Source organism: Aplidium turbinatum, chromosome 12, assembly GCF_918807975.1.
Source record: "Aplidium turbinatum chromosome 12, kaAplTurb1.1, whole genome shotgun sequence".
Lineage (NCBI taxonomy): Eukaryota > Metazoa > Chordata > Ascidiacea > Aplousobranchia > Polyclinidae > Aplidium > Aplidium turbinatum.
The window spans coordinates 7,779,881-7,805,318 of NC_137483.1; the positions used below are offsets into that span (position 1 = coordinate 7,779,881).

A 25,438-nucleotide genomic window follows, 5' to 3' on the forward strand; every position below is an offset into this window, starting at 1 on the left:
ACCTACTAAACAAAAAAACGTGATACTGCAATTTTTTTATAAGATACAGTTTGAGCCATAATCCTGAATTACTCTGTTAAGTTGGTTAGGTAAGGTAGCTAATTTAAAGCATTACAATTCGCTAAGGTAAAAAATTCTTTGAATAATATGCTGGTGATCAAGGGTGTAACCAGGGGGCAACTGCTTCCCAGAAATATTTTGTGGGTATTTTTTGAAAAATATAACTTATAGGCTAGTACCGTAAGCTATGCAACCGACTAACAAATTTACAAGCTATTGAAAAGCTGCAGAAAAGTTCACTAAATGAATTTGTATTTCTTTGATCAAATTTATGCGGCATTTAGCCATGTAACAGTTTGGCTGCTTGAACCCTGACAGCTAGTCGAAGGCCTCTAAGCTCTTTTATTTTTCTGGTGACCAAACATGGCATACCAGAGCTTCTTTCCAGCGGCTAAATTTTTTCACCCAGCAGCCAAAATAGAAACTCCAAAATTTAAGAAAGAAAAATGTTAGAACAACGCAAACAAGGCTCTGAAACATATTTGCAGTTGTATTTAAATACACTGCTTTCTAAGCCTGCTCCACGTGATTTCTTTCCTGTCAAGCAAAATTGGGATAGATTGAATTATCAAAATTTCTTAGCTCTAGTCCTAATAATACAAGCCCAGACATTACAATACAAATTACAATCAATATAACTGAAAAAAATTAAAATCATTGAAATCTGTATCCATGCACCAGTGTTGCCACGTTGTTTTTTAAGACAAGCAAGTGAATCAGTTCAGTTTATGTGAATAATCTGAAAAAAAAACAAGCTCGTGCTCAAACAGACAATTCAACAAGAAAATAAGTCCAACATTTAGCAACAAATCCCAACCAATATTAAACAAATGAACAAATGTGTCTGTCCACAAGCCTTCGTGGGCAGATTGTTGATGTTCTGGCAAGGTCTTGAATGTATTTATACGCTGTTTGCTACTTCTGATCAGCTGCAAAAACTTTTAAATTCAGTCCTGATGGTTCTAACTTTCAATAATCCTGCAGGAACTTGACCTTGGAACATCTCTGCTGTGCAATGTCTTCAAAGTTCAATTCTTCAATTCGAACTCGTATTTTTTTTACATTTCGTATTCCGACATTGATCGATTTCATAAACCGACTAACTTAGGCTACGTCTACGTAAGTATATCCATTATCCTCGCCAGTCTTAATTCTCTTTTTAAGCTGCATATTTTAATCAGGTCATTTTAACACAATTCATTTGATTCTATATCACTGCTTGACGGAATTTTGCCCTGAGTTACCTTTCATCAACTAAAGTACCGTAATTTAATTTAGTTCTTAGTTTCAAATTAAAATTATTACTTAGTCAATTTCCAAAATCCTTGCTAAATTAAATATTTTATAACGCAATAATAGTGTTTTGTTTATTTTCTAAAGTGTTTCTTACACCACTTAAACCAGACTTGTTATTTGTTCTTTTTCGGTGCTTGTTAGACACCGTCCTATTTCGTCACACATAAGTGAATTCTTTGATTATCCTGACTACAAGTTATAAATGCAGGTGTCGGTGATTTTGCTTTTAATCTGTTTTGTTGCAAAGTCATTTTGTAATCTTTCGTGTCCTGCGTTATTGGTTTTGTATTCATCTGTTGGTCATACTTTGTTTGTGGCAATGTCTGCGGATTGTAAAAATTTTTATTCAAAAAACTCCTTCTCTTTAACTAACAATATTAATAGGAACCAGCTATCGATTTTACATGTAAACATGAGAAGCCTAGTTGGCAACTTTGAAAAATTAGAATCACTGCTTGTCGAAATGCAAGAAGCACCGGACCTTATTGCTGTGTCAGAAACCTGGCTGAATGAAAATCGATTGCATTTTGTTAGCTTGCAAGGCTATAATTTTGTCCACTTTAATAACAAACAAACTGATGCTAAAATACAAGCAGGTGGTGTCGGGCTATACGTAAGCAGTTCAATAAAGTATAATCAAATTAATAATTTAAGTCTAAACTTACAGGAATGTGAAGATCTCTGGGTGGATATTACTTTATCAAACAATAGACAATGCACAGTTGGTGTAGTATACAGGCATCCCAAAAATAAGTTAATTGAGTTTCAAACCAAATTCTGTGAGTGCATTGATTCGTTAAATAATTTCAAAAAACAATATTACATTTGTGGTGATTTTAATATTGATATGTTAGCAAAGTCAAAAAATTCTGCTGTAAAAAATTACTGTGATGCGTTTCTCTCTTTAGGCTGCAATCAATTAGTACAATCCCCAACCCGTGTAACTTCCACAAGTTCAACTTTAATCGATCATGTATACAGCAACGACCAATCAAATAAAATTCAATGCCATGTTCTTATTCACGATGTTTCTGACCACTTTCCTATTGTAGTTGTGATAAACTCTGTAAAACCAAAACAAGAAAAACATACACAAAAAGTAAGGAACATGAAAAACTTTGTTGCTGATGAATTCGTTTGTGATCTGGAAAATAGCTTGACCAACCAATACACAGAAAGGAATGATTCAGTTCATAGCAAATTTAATCATTTCATTGACACTTTTAATGACACTTTAAACAAGCATGCACCTTTACGATTGTTGTCTCGAAGAGAAAGAAAACTCAAGACCAAACCATGGCTAACAAAAGGAATTTTGAACTCCATCAAAACTAAAAACAGACTATATCACTTAAAAATAAAAGACCCAACAAACACTTCTGCACAAGCAACATACAAAAAGTACAGAAATGTACTTACTCATACCAAAGAGCAAGCAAAAAAAATGCATTACAGTTTTCTTATTACGCAAAGCAAGCACAACACTGGAAAAATATGGAAAACCATAAATGACATCATCAAGTACAAACATAAGCACACAGCTCACATACCAGAAGAAATAATTAGCACTGACAATGAAAAAATATCTGACCCTGCACAAATAAGTAACTGTTTTAATGATTATTTCACAGAAATTGGTCCTTCTATGGCATCTAAAATCCCTCTACCGTCTCCTGGCTCACTATTGAAATTGCAAAGTGTCCCATTCTCCTTTTTCCTAAAACCTGTCAATCAAGAAGAAGTATTAAAACATCTTAATAATCTTTCTGTCTCTAAAAGTACGGGACATGATGGAATACCTATAAGATTTGTCAAACTATCCTCACCAATAATCGCCCCTTTCCTCACCAACTTATTCAATGAGTGTATCGATAAAGGTGTATATCCTGATGTACTAAAGGTCGCTCAAGTTACCCCAATCTTCAAAAGTGGCTCCAGGAAAAATTGTTCCAACTATAGGCCCATATCGCTATTGTCCCCCTTCACCAAAATATTCGAAAAATGCCTGTATGAACAAATGTACAATTATCTAACAAAAAAAGACCTGATCACACCACATCAGTATGGATTTAGACCTCAATATTCCACTTCGTTAGCTGTGTCAAACGTTTGTGATAACATCTTAACTAACCTAGATAATAAAGATACAACTTGCTCTGTATTTCTTGATTTAGCTAAAGCCTTCGACACAGTTGATCACACTATTCTCATACAGAAACTGCAAACATACGGTTTTCGGGGCCTTCCATTACAATTGTTAAAAAGCTATATCAGCAATCGTCTACAGCACACGGTCGTCAATGGAATCTCTTCAAACTCAAGACAGGTTACCTGCGGTGTGCCCCAAGGATCGACATTGGGACCCCTTCTTTTCTTACTCTATATAAATGACTTACCAAATTCAACAAACATGAATGTTAAACTATTTGCTGACGACACCAATCTTATGATGAGCGACAAATGTGAAATAAATTTGCAGAACAATGTGAATGCCGAAATGCAAAAAGTTTACAACTGGTTGAAGCTTAATAGATTATCATTAACTTTCTCAAAAACTGAATACATGCTAATAACAAATAAAAAACACATAAAAAATTTTAACATTAACATTGGTAACACAAGCATTCAACAAAAAGATCAAATAAAATACCTTGGCGTTTACATAGATAACAAATTAACATGGAAATATCACATAGATAAAATTTGCGGAAAAGTAGCAAAAGGTTCATGGGCGTTGCTTAAACTCAGAAATTATGTCAACACAGACACTTTAAAAGATGTGTATCACGCTTTGATTTACTGTCATTTGCAATATTGTATTTCAAGCTGGGGAAAGGCCTGTGACAGTGCACTGGATCCATTAATAAAATTACAAAAAAAGGTTATAAGAATAATTACGAAACAAAATTACTATGCTCACACTAATTTTTTATTTTTCAAAATGAACATCTTGAAACTAAAAGACATACATAACATTGAAATAAAAAAACATATGTACAAAGTTCATATGAATGAGTATCCGTCTACGTATTGTGATTTATTTACAAATGCTTCATCTATTCATCAGCATAACACAAGGTCAAGATATCAAACAGGCAACAATTATTTTATAAACAGATCAAACACAGAATTTGGCAAGAAGTCCATGCAGGTATTGGGACCAATGCTCTGGTCAGAGGTTCCAAGTAGGCTAAAAAACTTATCATTTCATTGTTTCAAAAAAGAGATCAAAACGTTAATTTTACAAAGCTACAGTGCATCGTAAGTGATATGTTATGGAAACCAACTTGTCAGTTGCTTCGAAAACTTTATTATTCTCTGCTTGCTTCATGGAATTTTGTGTTTTGGCCTACGTTATCATCAATATGTTTTTTTTTTTTTGTGCGTATGCTGTTATTGAAGCGCGGGAACGTTTCAATTATTATTTTTCTCTTGTAAGCTTATTTTAAATGGCAAAATCGTAATTTCCGTAGGGTGGCAATTGACTAGTAGACCGTATGGGATGGTCGTCTCGTTGTCTCCCTGTCGGTATGGGAACCTGTGTAACTTTTGTACTGTGTATATTGCATATTTCAAACATGTACCTATGTTCCTGTTACTGACAAATAAAACATTGATTGATTGATTGAAAGTTAGAAAAGAATTTTATCTGGTAACACTGAAAAAGTTCCACTTTCGAATTTGTTTCATGCCAGTGTTGCCAGAATACAACAAATAAATTTAATTTCGAAATGCAGGCAGTTACCATTTATTTATTTATCACGGAATTGCTTCTCTACAAAACAATTATTTACTTTTCCAGGGTATAATTTTCTGCTGGCTAGGCCATTATTTCCAAATAAACAAAATTTAAAAATGCCTTTGCCTTCGTGAAAAACAATAAATGCAACAGAACCTCTGCTTTCAGCTAAGTTTCATGAAGCTCAGAGTTCTATTCCAAATTTGGACAAAGTACAAGGTCGTTGGGGACGAAAAATTCAATTGGGAATATAGAGGTTCTGGGAAGAGCGGAGGTTGAAACCTTTTTGGAGAAATTAGTAAGAAATCCACACAGAAACGAGGTAAAGACTTCTTAAGTTGGCCGAAAACAAACTCAGGCATTACATTCATTTTTACATTCTATTCAATTTGTTTGTCAAATTATATGGTCACATTGCGCTAGTTTCATGCAGCCTAACAGGTACCACTGAGAGTCACTCAGCCATTTCTTTTATGACAGAACAATAGGCCTAGGCTATACCTTTTTTCTAAATTGTGATTATTTTTGTATTGTAATGGTAATACTGTGACTGAAAATGTTTTTACTCGTAGCCTTGAACTATTTATTGGCTTGAAATTTTCTTGGTTGCACTGAAGTTTAAACGCCCTTGCTACAAGAGTTTATTGATTTCAAAAGTTTTTCCTATTTTTAATCACCCGGAATAAAGTTTATATTTGAATAAAACCACAGGACTTCACTTAAGGATCGCAGCAGCACATGATTTTTTATTCTTTCATTAATATTACTGAACGTCAGCCTATCTTGTTTCAACGTAATTTGCCGATGCTTGACATTTGTCACATTAAGAACTGGGAAGCAGCTGACTCGATGACTGATATAGTCTTTCGCTGCTTCCTGTCTGTTGTGGTAGCCTATTAAGATAGCTATGGTACTATTTTATTCGTATTGTTTATAATTGGCAGCAGTGGCCGAGTGGTTAGCGCGTTGGGCTCGCAGTCGAGAGCCTGCATGTTCGACTCCAGCCACCCGCACTTGCTGTTGTTTCTCTGGGCAAGAAACTTAACGATAATTGTCTCTACCTAGTGATCGATTTCGAGTAATGGGTAGTACCAAATTTAAGTCATAAGTGAAGTAGACAACCGGAAAACAGACATTGCCGTCGGCTGCAGCGTGGGTCAGGTGTATGTCGGAAGGCGTACATCGATGCATAGCGCTCAAGTCCGCTTTCCCGCAATGCAGGATAAAGATAAACAAACAAACAAAATTGTACCGTACTATTGTCGCAACAGACGAAATAAAAGGTTTCTCTCTCTCTCTCTCAGGCAAAACATTGAAAAAAAGAAGCGCTGGCGAAAAGAAATTGTGATGAGGAGAAATTCACTTGGTGGCGCCTCCTTGAATGAACTAGTGTTGCCATATAGAAAATTTCGTTCCCAACTTGGGAAATTTTGGATAAAACTTTTGAATTGGTTTATTGCAAAACAAATTTCTAATTGTTTATTGCTAAGTTCAGGAAAGTTTAAGCCACGAGAAAGGCTTGCATTAGAAACCATACATAACCGGTGTTTTATAGGGTGAAAAAAACTATTTTGGCATAACTTGCTGGAAGATGATTTTGCAAAACTTCTGTGGGGAAATTTATGTGAAACCATCTGACCCTTTTCGTAGAAATGTATTGATTTGGAGCCTGATGATTTTATTGCTACTGGTCCAAATTATCCTTTTAATGGCCCTGGTGATTGTGGTACAGCACTTCTTCTTCAACATACAGATGAGCTGTGACTTTTGCATGTGATGGTCAAGCTCATGATTTTACAGCTGCATTTGCTATTGAAGGAGTTGGGTTACATATGTGAAACTTGAACTGTTTATAGCTTAGGCAAACAAGATTTTTTCCTGAAAGTTTCAACTTCCTGAATGACTGTCCACAGGGCCAAATATTAACCACAAGATGGCTCATTTTGAGTTTTTTTGCTCGGGCTTCATTTTTACACCCTCCAAACTTCAATAATTTCACATTTGTTTGGTGTCAGTCTCATGGGAGTTAATTACCAACTTGTATAGATTATTGATACGCAAAATGGTTGTTTTGTGACTATTGGTTTGGGAGATAGAATGTTCAAACAATTTAAGTTATGTTATAAGTAGGTATTACAGTATCATATTGTAATAATATGGTTTTTCACTATTTTATGTTGCAATTACATAATATTATACTGTGATATTTTTATACTAATGAGAAATAATACCACAAAAGTGTGTTCAATGCTAAGCAGATTTATATAAGCACCCTTTGATGATCTCACAAAGGGTGAACACTGAACATGCTGTAAAAGTTACTTTGATAATAGTGATACAGGGTTACTCAACTAATCTTAACAAAAAAGGTCCAGTTTGACAAGTTGAATATTTTTAGCGGTCCGGTGAATAATTTATTTCACAAGCAACCACAAAAGCTAAACTATAATATCTGTACCAAACCACTTTTTTAGGTAAAATGTAACTCGAATTGGATTTCTGAGAAGTTGGGGAGTCGAAGCCCTCCAGCAACTACGATAATCACAGTAAAAATTGCTTCCTCCCAGTAGAAATATGTTTAAAGAAGCCCTGAAACGTGGCAATGATATTATTCTTCCAAAAGCTCAAGATCCACCATCAACACCCAGAAGGTCCAGATTCGGACCGCGGTCGGGCAGTTGAGTAGCCCTGCTGTAATACATTAAAAAAATACAACTGAAGGTATATCACCAGAAACAGAACCTTACAAAATACCTTCAGTTGCATAGTGATACAATAAAGAAAACAAGTAAAATACTACTAAAGGTATATAAGTCATAATTATAATGCAAGATACATTGTACGGTACAATGTACAGTTAGTTGATTGCATGTCATGTTGAATTGGGAGTTTTAATGTGGTTGCTGCCAATGGTAAACATTCTGACAACAAACTTGTACAAATGTACAACTCCTATAGCTCAGTGGTTATGCACCTGACTCAAGATCAAGCAGCACTATTTTGGCTCTTGTGATGTGTGCTTGAGCAACACATTTTAGGATTGTACTCCGTTCAGCGGAACCTAGTCGGTAGAAAGAGTCTTTGGCAATAACTATTGGAAACTTTACTCTGTCAATCTCGTTAACCACCCTGAATCAGTAGTTCAATGCCTCTACAAGTATGCAAAACTGCCAGGAACCTCTATCAGAGCCTTTGTCAGTTCGAGATTTAAAATCTTGTATAATTTGATTTCATGATAAACCAGCATTAATTAATGTGTGTTGTGTTGATACGATACAATTTTTTAGAACCCACAAACTTGTCATCATGATCTTAGACCACCCAATACCTTTGTCATAATAGCCTTATGAAGTTTTTGATTTAACTTATTTTCTACTTTGTATTTTGCAGGAGTTAATCTAGCTTTAGTCACGTGTTCATTACTGTTTTCATTTCAACTTGTTCCAGAATACCTACTATGCAAATTTTGACAACGTAACTTAAAATGTCACTGTTGTACCAGAAGATTCTTTCAAGATTTCCTGGAAATATGAGCCTTGTTTTTTCATATGGTTCTGGCATATTTCCTCAAAATAACACAATACCTTCTTCAAGTAATATGTTAGATTGTATATTTGTCGTTCGTGATCCGCTCTCTTGGCACACTGAGAATTTATGGATGAATCATCAAGATTACGCTTTGCCCATGCGTATGGCTGGCCCAAAAAGAATAACTAATCTCATGCAAAATTATGGTGCTGGTGTGTATTTCAATACTGACATTCTGGTTGAAGACAGAAAAATAAAGTATGGTGTCATATCTGAAAAACATTTGATTGATGACCTTGTGAAATGGAAAACTTTATACATAGCAGGCAGATTACATAAGCCTGTTCATATTGTACATCATGATTTTGAAAACTCACCTAAACTTTTGGAAGGATTGAAATCAAATCTAATTGGAGCCGTTCTTACCTCTCTTTTAATATTGCCAGATTCCTTTACTGAAGCTCAGTTTTTTCACACAATAGCTGGTCTTTCTTATGCTGGTGATTTTAGAATGACATTTGGAGAGGATCGAAATAAGGTGAGCAACATTGTCAATTCCAATATTGAACGATTTCGCCAGCTTTATTATCCTGTATTGAATGGAGTGTGTGAAACATCTCGTAGAATGCAAGCTCCATATAAAAGTTTTATCTTTTGGGACAAAGAGCGTGGTGCAATCGAACAAGACAAAACTCCGATTATTCAACATCTTCATTTACAAAAGCTTCCTTTTCACTTACAAACTCGTTTGTGTCGTGTGTTCGACATGGAAGCCCGACACATTCGAGATGTTGAAGAAATTCTAAAAAGTGCAGCTCGGTACCCTGATATTTCTGACGTTTTGCAGCAGTCTGTTATCAAGATTGTACAAGAATCAACTAAGACTCAAAGCTTAAAAGGGATTTTAACAGCAGGAATATGGACAAGCACTAAATATGCTTCCAGAAAAATTAACAAAATGATGAAAAGCATTTTATCACCAAAAACTCGTACCGGTAGTGATTACGTTTGATTTCATTACGGGCATACACAATTTTTACTGTTTATTGAGTAGCTGAATGACATCGCACTATAAGCCTGTTTTATCCATAAAATGTGCATTGTGCAACCAGTAGCCAATGACTTGATTGATTTATGGGAAAAGTTTTGTTGTCGGGCCGAGAAAACCTTTTGAGAAGTTTAATCCTTGCAGTTTCGCATGCTTGCGCAGGATTGGAAGTACTAATCCAAGCCCGGTAGCGACGGTTGACAAAGTGAAGTTTCCATTGCGGATCTTCAAGTGCGTTGCTGAACTGCACAGAGAAAATTGAACCTCTTTGGTATTTCAACGATTTGTTTGTAGACGCAGCTGATCAATTCCATTGAATTGCATTTTGATAACTTTTTCTCGCTATCTCTGTCGAAGCAAATATGTCACTTATACAGATCAGGTATAGCGTTGTTTTCAAGTTATATTTACTTTGAATTGTTTTATCAAATTCCTGAAGATTTTAATAAAAGCGTGCGACAATAACGCAAACAACAACAATACAATCAAACTGCAACGTATGGCATTTAAATGGGTAAAAACATTTCATAGGTTTTCGGTTATACTGTACTACTACTATATGGTAGCCACTTTAACAAGAAAAAATTCTGCCACTGCATCTGAAATCTCGAACCAATCAGAAGCTATGTTCAACCAATCAGAACATGTTATAAGATGCTACCGTCCAATTGTGACCCTTTTAGCTCTCAGCCAGCGAGTTGATCCTTTTTTTTAGCTTGATTTGGTAGTTACAGAAGAAAAAAGAGTAGCCTAATGGTAGGGGTGGTAATCGAACCCATGTCGTGGAAATGACTACTTTCCAGCCCTGACCCCTAAGCCAACTAGCTGCCAGAGAATCCATCACTTAATTTGCTTTGTATCATCTTCTTTTTTACCTAAGACATCCCTGACTTGCCAGAAGGTGAACAGAAGACTTCTGTAATCTGTATACCTCCAAAATATACGCTCGTGCTTGACAGGCATCAAGCATGGATGAGTTTTGATGTCGGCCTACCGGTTCCACACTTGGATATAACAGTTCGCACCTGGGTAAATAAAATGATGGATAGGCACTCTAAGAGTGGGTAAAGAGCAGCTTGGCAGCAATCGTACTGACTCTGCTGGAAACGAGGATATCTTTCAAATCTGTTTCACAATAAGGGTGGTTTCGTTGAAAACCGAGGAAGTGTTTGAATATCACATACATTACGGTACGTCATTTTCTTGTCTTCTAACGACAGATTTATCGTTTGTGCCCAATCTATTAATAAATTACAATGTTTCTATTTTAGTAATTATATCTAGTTCCTCAAAGTCAAACGATATTTGAATACCCTAATAAAACCTTGACCTTTTTCCTTGCTGCACCCTGTTGAAATGACCAACCAATTCACACAAACCCTTATAGAATTAGTTAACAAAAAACGGAGTGGTGTTCATTTTATAATACTCGCCATGAAACGAAACCAATGGGATTAATCAGCTCGCAACTGCTGAAGTTTTCCCGCGGTTTGGAAACAAAACTAGCTCAATCACGCAGGTAAAATAATAATCCGTGGTTCCGATTGTCTGAGTGTGACACAAACCAGCAAAATTCGTTTTTGGGATACGTAATGTTTTATTGCGATACGCTACTACTAGTCTACTACTACAACCCAAGTTGTTTCTGACAGAACACACGGAGTCGACTCGCCTCAGAGAGTAACCAACAGCGAAAGCTCCCATTCTGACACGGCACTATTACTACGTAAGTACGTAGTTATAGATATCCCTGGAACTGGCAAAGACAAAAAAAGAAGGAATTTGTGTAATTCTAATCTAACAGAAAAACATGATGAAAATACAAGTTGTTTCAGTCATGCATAGATGAAATATTGCACTTAATTTTGCTGAGGTGTGATTCAACAGCTGAAAAACGTAAGATCGTAATTTTCACGTCAGTTGATAAAATCAGTTTTATTTGAAAGCATCTCTGAGAGAATCGTTTTTCATGTAGACTCTGCCGAGCACAACCGAAGTCCATGATGCAGGCAGCTACAGTAAGACTGCTCGTGCGAACCAGGCTTTGAAGCATCAAAGAAGAGCGAACCGGTTGTTAAATCAGAACAGACTGATGCTGCAGGTTACGTAGAACAGGTTTTCTGTCAGTAGCCTATTGCAGAATATTGAAATTAACTTCACACATAAATGTAGGACACATTGCTTCGAATAAACGCATGTAAAGATGGTACCGTAAATGACAGAGAAGTTTCGAAGACCATGATCGCCAATGTCTATTAGATCAGGGTTGGCATATTGGGATATTTTAGCCTTTTATACTATTTATTAATTGCTATAGAGTTTGCCGCCGTGACGAATTCTGGAGGAAAAGGAATCGATTTAGTGAGATCAGACTTCGATACGAGGACTACAGTTGCATTTCCAACCACAGCAGCTTTTGACATGTAATGTTTAGCTAATAAACCAGTGCTATCATCATCCACGAGACTTCCAGATAGCCCGATATCCAGCTCAGAAAACAAATCATCGTTATCTTCTGACGAAGGTTCAAAGAAACCAATCATGAGCTCCACACTGGACTTTCCTAACCTTGATATCCCGACACCCACCAGTGGTATTTGGGGGTACCGCATGGGTTTTCTACAAAAACAGAAAAAATTATTAACACCATCCATAAGTAACGCAATATTGTAAATACCAGATTTTCAAATCGACAGCATTCAGAGTTGCGCCCCTTGATTTGTGACTTCCAAAAATTGTCTTAAAATTATATTTGAATAAATACCAGAAATTACGTTGAGTAAATTTCTGTTTCTCTTAACTTTGAGATTTGTATGTCACAAAAAAATGGCGAGGGTATAGTTATTTTGTTTCTTCGAAGAGAAGTGAAAAATCAAGGACTATAAATAGAAAGGTAGGTAATTGGCAGGTCACCAGGAAATAACAAAGACGTTAACAAAGTGTCTTCACAGAAATCTTTCCGGTCGTTCTCAAAAGTAGAAATAACTTGTCATGATGGATGTTTCTAAATTATGGCAAAAAAGAATTTGAATCACACAAGCTACATTGACAAATAAAACTTGACAAATTGACGACATTTAACATAATAACATGAAAATAAACTAAGCCTTGCCGTTTCATTCTTGTTATGCGTTTATTTTTTTTCAATTTTTGTGTATGCAGATCAGTGTTTTAATTTCAATTTATGAAGAAAATGAGTCAGTTGGTTACTTGAAAAGGGCTAATAAGAGTATGGCCGAAAACGTTTGTAATTTTTAGTATATTTTTAAGTTATATTATGTTAAATGCCGTCTAGTTGTTAGGTTTCATTGTCTTTGATTAAAAAAAAATACCAAAATTGTATTACAAGCTACACTGTTTGAGAAGAATAACTTAGTAAATCAATTAGGCTACAATAATACACTGCGACTAATAAAAACCATAAATTGAAGAACATTAAAACTATATTCATTGATGTAAACTAGATAGTTTGGCCTACGTTAAAGCACAAACTAGCGTAAACGCGGCTAATTACGTGGTACCTGTATGTGCACGATGTCTTTGCACGCACTGCCGACTGCAGGGGTACACCACCTTTCTCTAAGCTGTTTAAAAAACAAAGTGTTAGTCAGAAAATGAAGCGGACGTCTTAGCCATTGGCGTAGCCAGGGGGGCGGAAGGGGCCATGGCCCTCCAAATTTTCAAAGTTTGGATTCCGAAGTTGAGCCCTCTTTTGGTATTATAACATTTGTACAAATTTATATCGTTTTCCAAGACATCTGGCTATTAACACTCCCCAGGACTTGTTTTAGACACACAGAAAGACACCAATAAATTTTGCAAATCGTGAATCGCGCAAAGTTTAGGCGATTTACGTTTCTTTTAACTAATCTGTGGAAGCAATTTCAAAATCGCTTACTCTGTTGGGTTTTTGTAGCTGAGTTTTTGGTGTTCTCTAATTTTAGCCGCACTTTTTGCCCGTTCGTGTGTAAGAGCTACCTTCAATAAGTTAATAGCTGTTTATCTGCTACAGTAATAAATTTCATACAAATATTACCGTACCCTAAAAGTGTTTCCAGAAAGCGTTAGAATCCATTATTTGAGTGTAATTTTGCAAAAAATTTTAAGATATCAAATTGACAAGTAGGTCTCAAATTGACATCGTTTCTTTCAACCCACATATGTGGCAACGTGACGGGATATTAATATCCCTCCCCAAAGACGTCACATGATGTTCTAACATGCCCAAACCGACACAGTAGGCTAATCGCAAAAGTGTAATGCAACTTACATAAATTGATAAGCACTTGTCGTTGCAACGTCAATAAATTGATAATAAACGCTGTTGTTGATGTGGTTGTTCTCATCATTATCTGTCCAGCGCGTCTGTATAGGTATGAAATATCTGTTCATAAAGGCAGTTGAAATTAAGACTTCCAAATTAAGCTAAGAAGAAACGGTGATAAAATAATGATAAGAAAAATTACACAAAACAAAGAATTGGTTCCATTTGAACGATATAGGCTACTGAAGAAGCCAGCTTTATGATGAAGAAAATTTCGTCAATAAATTATACAAGCTTCCAAACCAGGCTAACTCTTTTTTACTTGCTACGTTTGATCTTTCGGGTGCATCCTAAAAGAAAAATCCCTGTACAGCTTTTCATTCTCAATAACACCAGAAATCGGAACAGGGAAGAGAAACCAGCATCTTCCTACATCACTCCACAAAGATCCTAGTACAGTAGCTGAAAAACCTACCTGTAGTTTTCGATTTTCCAACCCAGCGCAGAAAAACTTGAGGACTGACACCGTCGAAGCAAGGAATGAAAATGTTGCTTGTTTAAAAGGCTCAAAGTTTTGTTTAAAGCCATAAATTAATGTGTGCACTAACTCTAAAAAATTACGAAATTAACCAAAATAGTGTCGTAAAGTGTCATCATTTATGTACATGGACTGAGCATCAATTTTACAGAGGTTAAGCACGGAAACAGATGAACCATAATATGATGTACCACCAAAACAAGAGATAGTTTCGCGAGGAGTGGATTTAGAAATGAGTGACAATGTCGTAATCTTTTATATTTTCATGCGTCCTTTAATCTTCTTATCTATTTTACTGCATTTTGCATCAGACTCAAAATGGTCCATGTTATAAATCCATCATAAAATATTGAAACAAAGCAGATACTCAACACCGAAGAGCTGACTACCAAATACCACACGCATTCACATCACGTCGTACCTGTAGAAACTCTTTTTTATCGACACTTCAAGCCGCATGAGCCTGAATAGTAAACGCCAGAACAATTTGCAATTGATACATTGATTGCAGGAATTGTTATCCTCGCAATGAGAGAGCTCCTCTGCAAGCTACATTTTTGCAGTTTCGCATGCTTAGAGGCTTTATGGCATACGATGTTATGCGGTTTGCCCTTACTTTATGGTTAGCACTGTACATTGATTCAACATCAAAATACATTGATTCAACACCAGGCGTCCAATCAAAATCAAAAGAACATAGATTTCTAGCTGGAATATAGTACGACGAACAAGGAAAGGAAGAGCTGAAATGACTTTAAACAAATTTTGTTGGATTTTCGTAACTAAAAGTGACAAAACGTAATTGTTCAAAAAAGTAAAGAGCTTAGCTCAGAACGTTGATCGTTACATTTTCAACACAAACGGTTTTTTTTTTGGAGTGGCCACCGCGTTAGCGTATAGTTATTAGTTACGGTACACCTCTGTCCTAGGTTACGACATTTACAGACAAAACACGGCACAAAATACAGAATAGGCATTCAACAGAGGCTCTTGTTTGATTGATACAGCAGCCTATTTCTATGACGGTGAACTGACTTCTACGTCAGTCTAATCCAGACTCAGTACAAATTGATATGGTTTGTGAATAAATATTTGCAAAATACAAACAATTGAACAATAATTAAAACAACTGACAGTGGTTGACAAAGTCGTAAAAGAATCTGTTCGATTGCCGGTGGAAGCAGCCAAAAATACTTCATCTCAGAATCTAAGTCTTCGGCACACTATGCCGCAAAGCATGATAAAAATATTGGTAAGAGGTTTTTATTGCAAGTGGAAAAGATTTACATTTTGCTGCAAAGAAGCAAATACGGATGCGGATTAGCAAAGTACACCATAATTGCAAACGTGAAAACAGGTACGGTAGTCATAAGGAAATCACGATTTAAGATATCCGAATGAAACTGATCAAATATTGCGATATTGAAATCATTGTCATCAAAACCTTTCTTAGTGAGAAGTGCATTATATCACCACCAGCGGAGAAACCCAGTCAACAACACGGCATTTCCTATGACGAAAATTAAATTTTGCAAACGTGTTCGGCTATAGGCATGATAACTGTCATGATGCAATGTTGCTGTATTTTTTTTTACTTGTGGATCAACAAGGTAACTTTTTTTCCGGAATTGAATTGCATTAATGTATTTGATCATGGGTGAAAAACAGTTACAAATTGCTGGTAAAACTTTTAGTATAAACTGTGCTTAAACCACCGCTGATTGCATCAGGAAGTTTATCAACAGGACGTTGGGTCAAGTTGTCTACAAAAACATGAACAGAATCACTGAGAACTGATGCCTCTGAACTGTAACACTTTTCCATTTCGATTAGAACTTCTTTATTCTTTTCGGTGACTAACAAACCTTGGGACCCCAGTCCCAAACGTAAGTGTGGGTCTGTACTTTGGCTGGGTTTTATTAACCCCATATAGTCACGTTTGGGTTCAAAGAAGGCCACTCTGTAGTGAACACTAGACTTTCCAATGTTTGTCACACAAAACCCGGCTAATAGTGGTTGCGGATAAGTCATTGGACGTCTGTAAAAAAGATCATTTCTAACAATATTTTAAGTCGACACATTAAAAAATGTTGTAACAAGTGCAAGGAAGAAATTTAAAATGCTGCTGTAATTTTTTTTAAGTTTGTGAATAGTGCACAACTTGACACATTCTTCTGCAACATAGTTGAAATCAAAACGTCACACTTTCTACACTGGACAGTAAGCTCAGGAGTATTGTATGTTTTTGTGAAAGTATCTTTGGGCTTTTAGTATAGTGGAATTCGCAGCTACTACTGCATGGTGAAGCTGACATAAATCAAAACGAGAACGTTTTTAGTATAATTTGGCAGATGAAAAGTGGACTATTACCTGGTTGTCACCACGAAGTCGAGTTATCGCATATCACATTGGATTGCCGATTGGCAATTTAATATTGCCAGTAAAGCAATTTCTTTTTGAACTTAGCGTCCGTCCGCCTCTATCGGTCACATCCACCACAGTATGACAAGACGCTCAAGCAGGAAACTTTACGAGAACATCATGTTGATCAAAAGTTGTGGATTTAAACGACAAATAATGTTGCACAAGTGTAAAAGAAAGTGTCCTAAGCAAAAGTGGAAAAAAACCTTGATAAGACGTGTCAAGAATACCATAAAGATTTCTGTATCCAAAAGCACGCAACTGTACCTTCAACATCACATACGCATTACGCACCTGTATGTGCATTTTGTGTCCACCATGTAGCGATTATTGTCCGATGTTTTGATGTCAAGTCCGCAATACCTAAGATATCACAATAATTGTTTAGTTGACTGACATCTCGCAACTATATACACTGTAGCTCAGTGCTCTTCAACCTTTTTTGGTTTGGTGAACCCTTAAAGTTGTTGTGACGAACTCATGCACCCTGTTTACTTAAAAGGTAAACTGAGGTAAAAGCGATATAAAAAATCATTATTTAATGACTGTTTTGTTGTTGCACATTATTAACTAACAACTCTAACCGAGGTATGATATCTTTTTCAATTGCTCCCCTCATCAATGGATCGATGTGTGTGATTGAATTTCTCTTTCGAGATTTGATTTCACACAAACAAGAAAAGCCGCTTTCGCATAAATACGTTGTTGGCATTTGAATAAGTACGGAAATTGCCCTTTCTGCTATGCTTCTGTATTCTGGCACATTTAACAGGTGCACCCAAAAGTCAGTGTATGGTGTCTCTTTAAATAATACTTTCATACCAAAATCCGATTGGAGATCAATCAAATCTTCAATTTCTGTAGTAGGCCCGTCATAAATGAAAGGTTGTAATATCCAAGAACTGGCATTAAGTGTGGCGTTCTGTTCAGCATTGAAATATTTCTCAAAGTTTTCTTGTAACAAATTAAGATGGGCATGAATAAGTAGCAACAGTTGCTCTTGACAATTGCTTCCATGTTCTTCCATGAAGTCGTGGAAAAGCGGAAAATCAGAGAAATTGTATGATGCAACTCGGTTCTGCCACAGTGGTAGTTTCTTCTTTATAGCATTGACTTTGGACATGCTTTCAAAAATATCCCCTTTCTTCCCATGCAAATTCAGATTTAGTTTATTGAGGTGTTCAAAAATGGAAGCCATATACGCAACTTTTGCCAACCAAAAATTGTCACGAAATTTGCTAGCTTGTTGGTTATGTTCCTCTGTTAAAAAAACTCCCAATTCTTCTCTAAGCAGAAAGATAGGGCTAAGAACTTTGCCTCTGGAGAGCCACCGTACCTCCGTATGCAAGAGCAATTCTGTAAATGACGCGTCCATTTGTGCACACAACTTAGTGAACATCCTGCGTTTTTTTGCGCGGCTTCGAATATAGTTAACAATACCAACAACTTCCTGAATTACCTCTGCAAAAGTGGTACCGGCATCATTTTCGCCAATACTTTTTTCTTTACCTCCTCTTTTCATTTTCTTTGCGACAAGAGCTTCACGATGTAAGATGCAATGAACACCAACGCATTCAGGAGAAAGTTCTTTTATTTTTGTTACGACACCGTTGATGGATCCTGTCATTGCAGCTGCACCATCAGTGGTAACTGATTTACATTTTTCCCAACTGAGTCCTTTCTCCTTCATATAATCATCCAATTTCTCAAAAATAGAATTGGCGGTTGCATTTACTCCCAACGGTTTACAGAATAAGTAATGTTCTGTAATTGTTTTATGTGAAATATCAGCAAATCTACAAAACACAATGAGTTGAGCTTCTGAAGATATATCAGTTGCTTCGTCTAACTGGATGGCAAACGAAGGCGCTTCCTTCAACTTTTGTATCAACTGATCCTCCAAGTCTGTTGATATACTTTGACATCGGCGATAAACTGTGGTATCAGACAGAGAAATTTTTGAAACTCTATCAACTGCTTCTTTACCACCATGAATCAAATCTGCTGCTACTTTAAGACATGGTAATACTACTGATTCTAGCTCTGTATAAGGACGTTTGCTTTTAAGAACAACATGAGCCATCTTGAACGAAGCTAACACAATGTCTTTACTCTGTTGCCTATCATTTGCAATTCAAAGGATCTTTGTTGCTTACGAATTGATGATAACTGTGACTCAAAAAACTTCTTGGACTTGTACTGGTGTTCAGGATGTTGTTTTTGAAGATGCAGCTCGAGTTTGGAAGGAACAAGGTTGCAGTTGGCATACTTGACTGCACAAAACAGATAACTAGCCGATGGATACTGATTGTGTTTATCATCTGTTGAAAGATGGAAACCGTACTTCACGTAATCCTCATTTCACCTTGTTGCGTCGTGTTGCGTCTCCTTGTCGCAACTATTCGGTTTTTGATTATTGCACCACAATGGTTTAATTGTGACACGAACTAGTACAAAAAAGTATCACGTGAGCTAGAGCGCAGAGATAAAAGAGCCGCATGCGGCTCCGGAGCCGCGGGTTGCCGACCGCTGATAGTCCTTCAGTTGCTGCAAAATGACTTGAAACCTACATCTTTTTTCTAATATCCTGAAAGTCAAATATTAATGGTTCATTTTTGCTCACAGAAAGTTTTTGTAAAAAGTATCTGTTTAGTGTGACAAGTTTGTGATGCACCCGTGTATACCTTTTCGTACTGGTGCACCCCATGCATATTTTGGTGCACCCTAGGGTGCACCGTGCACACCGGTTGAAGAGCACTGCTAGCTCAACGAATGATAATTTACATAAACACCAAAGACAGGACAAAGCTTCTTTACTGTTTCAGTACGGTAATACATTTTTATATGTCTTTTATATACATACTGTACAGCATTGTAATCATTAAATCCACCGCAGATATGCGTTGGTCTTAGCACAGACAATGTGTTAACAGTAAAATTCTTTCTGGTAATGTGGATGCTCGCAGTTTGGTTACAGAGACTACTCGTACTTACCATACTAGGTACGAATTAATGATTGTGTCCGCATAGCAATGATACACTGCATTGTTTATATGATTGTATAAGTCATTGTCCGCAATTCTGGTCTGAATTGGAAGAAAATACCTAAACAAACATTTTGTTATATGTCGTATCAAAGCAATTTATTTGAATTTAGATACAATGTAGATCCTTGCCTGTAACTGTGGATGTTCCATCCAATCTTCACTTTTGACATGTCCGTAGCGAATTTACTTTTTTGAAAAACTAAAGGAAATACAGTTCTAAGTCTCATTTCGATAGCTAACAACTGAAACAAGTAAAAATTCAACATAGATTAACTGTGCCACAGATGACCCTGCCAACTAAGACAAAAATTTCAAACTTTTTCTGGTGTAGACAAAAAAAGAAAAATGCAAGGTATTGGCAGATTAGACGATACATGCTGTTAAAATTAAAATTGTAGTCTAATTGTAAACACGGCTGGTTAAGATACAAAGTATATTAACATAAATATTCTATGACGGCTGGTGTCACGCTGCAGGAGATAACTGACCTATCAACTGGCATAGATTAGGTTATAGTTATCACCACACTCACGTCTCACGTCACAAAAGAAATCAGGGAAAATTAATCAAACCTGTTTTCAAACACAGCAGCAATTACCATTAATTGGCATATGCATATCAGTCAACTAAATTAATGGAGCATGTATTCTGCATGTATGTATGCACACTTTACCAATCGATCACTATCTTGCGTCGAACACAGGAATACTAAATGTAGGGCTGACAATGACATAATTTCAAACGAGGTAGGTATAAGGTTTCTGCGCATACCCATACAGGCATACATACATAGAGGAAGTAATATTATTATTGAACAATATCAAAAATTGTACATATTCTTTGCACAAATGTGCTGCCATTGTTTAAAGAATCGAACGTCAAGAGGCATAAAAATAAAGATGTCAACAAGAAGTGCTTTTATCAGAGTCTGCGTGTTGTTGCTGCCATCACATTATTTACAGCGTGTTTTTTACAAATTGTTTTATTAGGCAGATCAAGCCAGAATTATTCTGCCAGAATGACAGTGGTGACCATGTTTGTACGCATTTTGAAATTAAAACAGCAATCCCAAAATGTGCTTTGTAACTTCAAAACATACAACAAAACTGTTTAAGTTAACAAATCTGATTTTCAGTGGTCTTTGAAAAAAATGGTCACAAATACACACATGGACTGGGTTATTAGCTAATTGGCAATACAGAATACCACAATACATAATGGCAAAAAATAGAATATAAAGTAAACCTTGTTTTCTCATTAAACTCAACAGGTTATATTGTGACAAAGCAAAACTTTTGATTAAGGCCAATAATAATTAATGAACCGCAGCATGCAGCAAATATTGTATTGAGAAGAATTTTTGTTAAACAAAAGTCATGAACACTCCTTTTTCAAAACTGGTTGCCTGAAAAAAGAAAGTATTATATATTATATAAACTATTAATAACCTTCAATAAATACTCTATTAGTTTGTATAGATTATACACACTACAAGCAACACACTAAGAAAATAAAATGCTTAAATACTGTACAATACAACTAAGCTACCCAAATATAAGTGTCACTTTAAGCAAATCCTATGGGAGCAAGTCTTTTAGGCGCAGACAGTCAGGCGCCGGTCTAATAGGCGCGCACACTGTGGCGTCTGGATATTTAGGCGCGGAGCACTGTGGCGCCCGTTCATTTAGGTGCTATTCCTAGTAAAGTTTGCAGATTGTATCAGCTTGGCAGGTAGGGCAATGCTTTTCACACAAAATGTTGTACTGAACAGAAAAATATGTCATGGCTTCCGAGAGTGAAGCTGCTTAAACCGGCAATGCTTTCCACACAAAATGTTAAATTGAACAGAAAAATATATTGTTTTTTTAATCCGTGTGTTCGGCATTTATTTGTTGTTAGTCGTTGGTTTGCGTCGGCAAAAGCTTTATCAATAAATTATTCAAGTTTCCGAACATAACTGAGTTCACTTTTAGTGAGTCAAATAAGCCTACACTAAACATCAGCCTACACTAAACGGGTCTGCTACTATTCGGTGAGTCCGATTCGGTGAGTCCGATTCGGTGAGTCTGATTCGGTGAGTTCCTAACCTCTAACCCCTAACCCTAACTCCTAACCCCTAACCCTAAAACGGCAATGATAATTAGGCTACGGTACCCGATAATTTAAAAAAAAAGTTGAAAAAATCCCCCGTTAAGGGATCGGACTCACCGAATCGGACTCACCGAAACGGGCCATTCCGACACTAAACATCAGTAAAAAATATACCGTAGCCTATATTCAAGCAGTTGGTAGGCTTGAGTGAAGAGTAACTTAGTTTTCCGTCAAAACCCGGACTAAGTTTAATAACGAGCAAAGTCGCACCATTATGCTTGTAGCCAGGGTTCATATGCTCTATAGAAATGTATTAAATTCATGTTGTAGAGCGTTGTCTTATACGTACTCGCCACACAACCAATCCATCCCGAGTAGAAGTAATTGCGAAAGATAACAGATAAGTAAGGTTCCATCTGGCTGCAACCTGTGTTCAGGATGCATAGCAAATGTCCTGTGGAGATGTGCTAATATCAAGAGTAGTAGAGCGTTGTCTCGCACCTCATTTCCACACGCGCATTAACAAAACAACATATTTTTCTGTTCAATATATATAACATTTTATGTGAAAAGCATTGCCCTACCTGCCAAGCTGATATAATCTGCAAACTTAACTAGGAATAGCACCTAAATGAACGGGCGCCACAGTGCTCCGCACCTAAATATCCAGACACCACAGTGTGCGCGCCTATTTGACCGGCGCCTAACTGTCTGCGCCTAAAAGACGTGGACCCAATCCTATAGAGTGTAAAATAAACAGTAATGACAGAAATTTCCAATATTATGCAAGATTATAACATTTTTATAGTCTAGAGTTATTAACTTATTAGCCTACTAACTTTCATTACCGGTACCGTACTTTATGATATGTAGTATAAATGTAGCACTTAGGTTAGGTCCCTTTTATGTATATATATATACAAAATACAACACTATGCATATTGCATATCTTACATAAGGAAAGCTGCTATAGCCTACCTTGCAGTTTGCAATTGCTAAGATTTGTGATAGATTGATTGAAAAGACTTGTCTTAAACCCTATAAAGTGTATAATTCTATTTTATAATATTAGAATCAGAAATATATGATAATAATTATTAACTTACAAAGGTAGAATTTCAGCCACAGGAATAACTGGGTGAGGAACTACAAGTTCATCAGATTGTTTTGCACTATTTCTTCTTATAATTAATTCTTCAACATTGGGAATCATTGGCTGTAATTTATATGTTTCTTGACCTATCCTAACATCTGTAGTAGATGTCAGCTGATTTTCTTTTATCTTCTCTGAAGAATTATTGAAGTCAATTATTTCTTCTACTTTTTCTCCTTTTACTAAACGAGATTGAAATTCCTCCCATTTTGACATGGCAACTTTTCCAAGTATAAATTTCAAAATATTACCAAAAATAATCCAACTTTGACTGGGCTACCAATACAGTAACTGAAAAAACAATTGTTTCTTTCAAAACAAAACCAATTACAGTCCTCAACAATTCACCATATCTGGATTCTGCAAAGACAGGGAGGCCAGCGACAAATTTCCAATCTACTTAGATCATGTGTTCAAAAAAACCCAGATGAAGCAAAAAAAACCCAGGTCCAGAAAAGATGTAGTAGCCTAAAGCGGTTAAAAGTACCTGCACGACTGCACGTACTTTTAACTCCACTTTATATCATTACACAGAAGCCTCAGACCGCAGGCCTCGAAATTCACGGCGGACATGTCCGCCGTCACAGCATGTGATGTCCGCGGGAAGTACCATCTAGATCGGTCATATTTGTCCGCCGAGAAATAACATAGGAACTAGCGATACAAATCGTCATTGCATAGCTCAATTTTATGTTCAATTTTATTACTAGCACGAACGTCGAACAATTGTTACGACTTGCGAGAATATAATTTCTCGCGCATTCTAGCGCGCATCTAGAAAATTAAAATACTGTACGATATCCTCAGCTTCCATTCAAGCAGGAAAACTTTCGATTTTTACGTTGCTTCAACGATTGATGACATCGAATCAGCGTAACAAAGGTTAATTCTTCGCTAAGAATCGATAGGAGTACGGTACGATTTTTCTACAGCAATCACGAGCAACTTAGTTCAAGTCTTACGTCACAATGTCTGGCTTTGATCGAGTAATATTGATAAGCCAAGGTTGGTTACCAAATTAGATTATACGAGTAGGCTATTACAGCAAGATGCAGCAAAATTTGTTAAGTTTTGGTATTACGTACAGTAAGAAAAAAAAAGGTCCAGGGAAAATTCACTTTCGCTCACATGACACGCAAAAATAAACTTAAAGAAAAAAATCCTAGTGAAACTTTGCACAGCAGAAAATAGTAGCGTTAGTGTAGAAGTTGTCCAGAGTATTGTGACGCAAGAAGCTACACAACCTCGTTCGGTAGAAGTTAATCAGATATGCGGCGTATTAAGCAGCTACACGGCGCTTTGACTCTTCAAACACACGTCGTTGGTCTTTTCAAATGGCGAAGAATTATCAAGATAAACTGATTAAGCATGACGATCGACGCTAAAACTCGTGTGTCCGCCGTGAGACTTAATTTGTCCGCCGAGATAGCTGCTCAGACCGGACACGTTTGTCCGCCGTCAACAAAAACGAATTTCGAGGCCTGAAGCTGCAAATAGTAACATGTATATATAATTACATTAATTAGGCTATATAAATATACATGCTTATGTTGGTAGTTGTTATGGAATCTAACTATATACAGTATACAAAAACAAATGGGGTTCCTATTCCAACAGGGCCGTTACTCGTCCACCAAGGTGCACAGCTGACATGTTCCTATGATTCTGGGTTTATTTTTTCGCTGAGACTTTTCGGTCATTTGTCCGAAATAACTTGAAAAAATTCGGTCATTTTTTTTTTTTTTCGGTCATTTTTAGTCATATATAGTCAATTGACTATATATTTTTTCGGACATTTTGACCAAATTGACTATATTTTTTTCGGTCATTTTGCTAAAAAATTGTTCAATGACTGATAAATGACCGAAAAAAAAAACCCAGCTATGATTTTCAGCATTGCTTGGATCTATTTCTCCTAATTTTTCGTGCATGATGTAATCTTCTCTAATGAAGAGACTCAAATTGTTTCTATATTCTGTAGAAACCAAAAAATACAACTTGTCCAGACGAAAATGCTCACAATGTTTTAAACTATTCACAATGGAATTTCAGGTTGACACTATACGTACCTTTTTAAGAACATATTTTAAAAAAACAAGCATATGCTTTGTTCCACGATTAACAAGTGCATCATAAACCCATTTTGCACCATCAACCTTGTCAGTCTGACATTGAGACTGAAAATACAAAACCAGAGCTTGCCACTGCTCTAATATGCTGCTGATGACCTGTTCTCAAGAAAGCCATCATGTT

At 36.4% G+C, this 25,438-nt stretch overlaps 3 protein-coding genes across 5 annotated transcripts; 1 reads left to right on the forward strand and 2 right to left on the reverse strand.

Annotated features, from left to right (window-relative positions):
- The first annotated feature begins 8,489 nt into the window (after nucleotides 1-8,489).
- On the forward strand, nucleotides 8,490-10,959 carry LOC145780990 (phosphatidate cytidylyltransferase, mitochondrial-like). The gene has a single exon (XM_082592682.1). It carries the CDS (start codon nucleotides 8,580-8,582, stop codon nucleotides 9,633-9,635), a length of 1,056 nt encoding a protein of 351 aa, XP_082448808.1. The 5' UTR covers nucleotides 8,490-8,579; the 3' UTR covers nucleotides 9,636-10,959.
- Nucleotides 10,960-11,260: 301 nt separating this feature from the next.
- On the reverse strand, nucleotides 11,261-16,110 carry LOC145780959 (uncharacterized). The gene is made up of 4 exons (XM_082592644.1): nucleotides 14,411-16,110; nucleotides 13,942-14,055; nucleotides 13,193-13,255; nucleotides 11,261-12,290 (listed from the first exon to the last, which is right to left on the reverse strand). The coding sequence occupies exons 1-4, from the start codon at nucleotides 14,521-14,523 to the stop codon at nucleotides 11,969-11,971; spliced, it is 612 nt and encodes a 203-aa protein (XP_082448770.1). The 5' UTR covers nucleotides 14,524-16,110; the 3' UTR covers nucleotides 11,261-11,968.
- A 22-nt stretch (nucleotides 16,111-16,132) lies between these two features.
- Nucleotides 16,133-23,469, reverse strand: LOC145780958 (uncharacterized). 3 transcript variants are annotated; one of them, XM_082592641.1, is made up of 4 exons: nucleotides 23,139-23,469; nucleotides 19,889-19,999; nucleotides 17,189-17,257; nucleotides 16,133-16,511 (listed from the first exon to the last, which is right to left on the reverse strand). In XM_082592641.1, exons 1-4 carry the CDS (start codon nucleotides 23,399-23,401, stop codon nucleotides 16,142-16,144), a joined length of 813 nt encoding a protein of 270 aa, XP_082448767.1. In that variant the 5' UTR covers nucleotides 23,402-23,469; the 3' UTR covers nucleotides 16,133-16,141. The 3 variants fall into 3 exon arrangements, with proteins under 3 accessions (XP_082448767.1, XP_082448768.1, XP_082448769.1); XM_082592642.1 differs by lacking the exon at nucleotides 23,139-23,469 and adding an exon at nucleotides 20,071-21,291; XM_082592643.1 differs by lacking the exon at nucleotides 16,133-16,511 and adding an exon at nucleotides 16,850-16,999.
- Nucleotides 23,470-25,438: the final 1,969 nt, after the last annotated feature.

Coding starts and splice junctions, on each gene's coding strand:
- LOC145780990 (XM_082592682.1), top strand. CDS start 8,580: ATGTCACTGTTGTACCAGAAGATTCTTTCAAGATTTCCTGGAAATATG.
- LOC145780959 (XM_082592644.1), bottom strand. CDS start 14,523: ATGGCTTTAAACAAAACTTTGAGCCTTTTAAACAAGCAACATTTTCAT. Junction 14,056..14,410: donor TGGAAAATCGAAAACTACAG/GTAGGTTTTTCA, acceptor CTTTATGAACAG/ATATTTCATACCTATACAGA. Junction 12,291..13,192: donor AAGACATCGTGCACATACAG/GTACCACGTAAT, acceptor CTGTTTTTGTAG/AAAACCCATGCGGTACCCCC.
- LOC145780958 (XM_082592641.1), bottom strand. CDS start 23,401: ATGTCAAAATGGGAGGAATTTCAATCTCGTTTAGTAAAAGGAGAAAAA. Junction 20,000..23,138: donor GTGGCTGAAATTCTACCTTT/GTAAGTTAATAA, acceptor ATGTTTGTTTAG/GTATTTTCTTCCAATTCAGA. Junction 16,512..17,188: donor GACACAAAATGCACATACAG/GTGCGTAATGCG, acceptor TCTTTTTTACAG/ACGTCCAATGACTTATCCGC.